This window comes from Gracilinanus agilis, chromosome 1, assembly GCF_016433145.1.
Source record: "Gracilinanus agilis isolate LMUSP501 chromosome 1, AgileGrace, whole genome shotgun sequence".
NCBI lineage: Eukaryota > Metazoa > Chordata > Mammalia > Didelphimorphia > Didelphidae > Gracilinanus > Gracilinanus agilis.
Window position 1 is genome coordinate 38,098,895 of NC_058130.1, and position 696 is coordinate 38,099,590.

The window sequence follows — 696 nt, forward strand, 5'->3', positions numbered from 1 at the left end:
AGGGAGGGGGAGAAGTGGGAGGGGGTAGAAAGCTGCGGACGTGTGCGCGGTGGTGGGGGGGGCTCGTGGGTGCGTGCGTGCATGCATGCATGTCTGCATGCATGCATGAGTCCCGTTGCTTGTATGTATGCGTGTGCATGTGTGTTCTTCATCGTTCAGCCTGCTTCGGTGTTCTCTCTGTGTGTTTTGTATGTGTTCTGGAGGTGCTTGCACCAGCGCCTGGCTCTATTTCTGTGCGTTTGTGTCTCTGTGTATGTGTGTCTGTGCATGTGTCCGTGCACGTGTCTGTGCGTCTCTGGACGCAGATCTGTGTGTACATCTGTGTTAGGGGGACGTCGGTGTGTGTTCTCCGCCCTCCCCCCCCCCAACTCAGCTTCGGGGCTGCATTCCCGGCTCCCACTTGGAATCGGAGAAGCCGTTTTGACGGTGGCCATTCTCCTGCTCTCATCGAGCCCTGGATCTCCAAGCGGGACTTGGTGGGGAAAAGAATGCTTTGGGGAGGCGCCCCTCCTCTAGCCCCGCTGAGACTCTGCAAGACTTAGGGCGAGGGGGGAAGCAAAGACATTGGGGGTGGAGGGAGGCGTCTGCATGGCTTCTGAGGCATGTGCCTGCAATCCCCCGGTGGGCTGTCAGGGAGCCACCACCCAGAGGCAGAGAGAGGCCCCGCGCCAGGGGGTCTCCGTACCTCTCCCTGCA

At 60.2% G+C, this 696-nt stretch overlaps 1 protein-coding gene across 1 annotated transcript in view; it reads right to left on the reverse strand.

The window, feature by feature from the left end:
• The window catches only part of LOC123247049 (RING1 and YY1 binding protein), a 71,725-nt gene extending 71,277 nt beyond the window's left edge, over positions 1-448 (reverse strand). The window contains exon 1 of the mRNA XM_044675848.1: positions 212-448. Coding sequence (XP_044531783.1) covers positions 212-448 — 237 coding nt within the window. The remainder of the gene's footprint in view (positions 1-211) is intronic.
• Between the last annotated feature and the right edge of the window lie 248 nt (positions 449-696).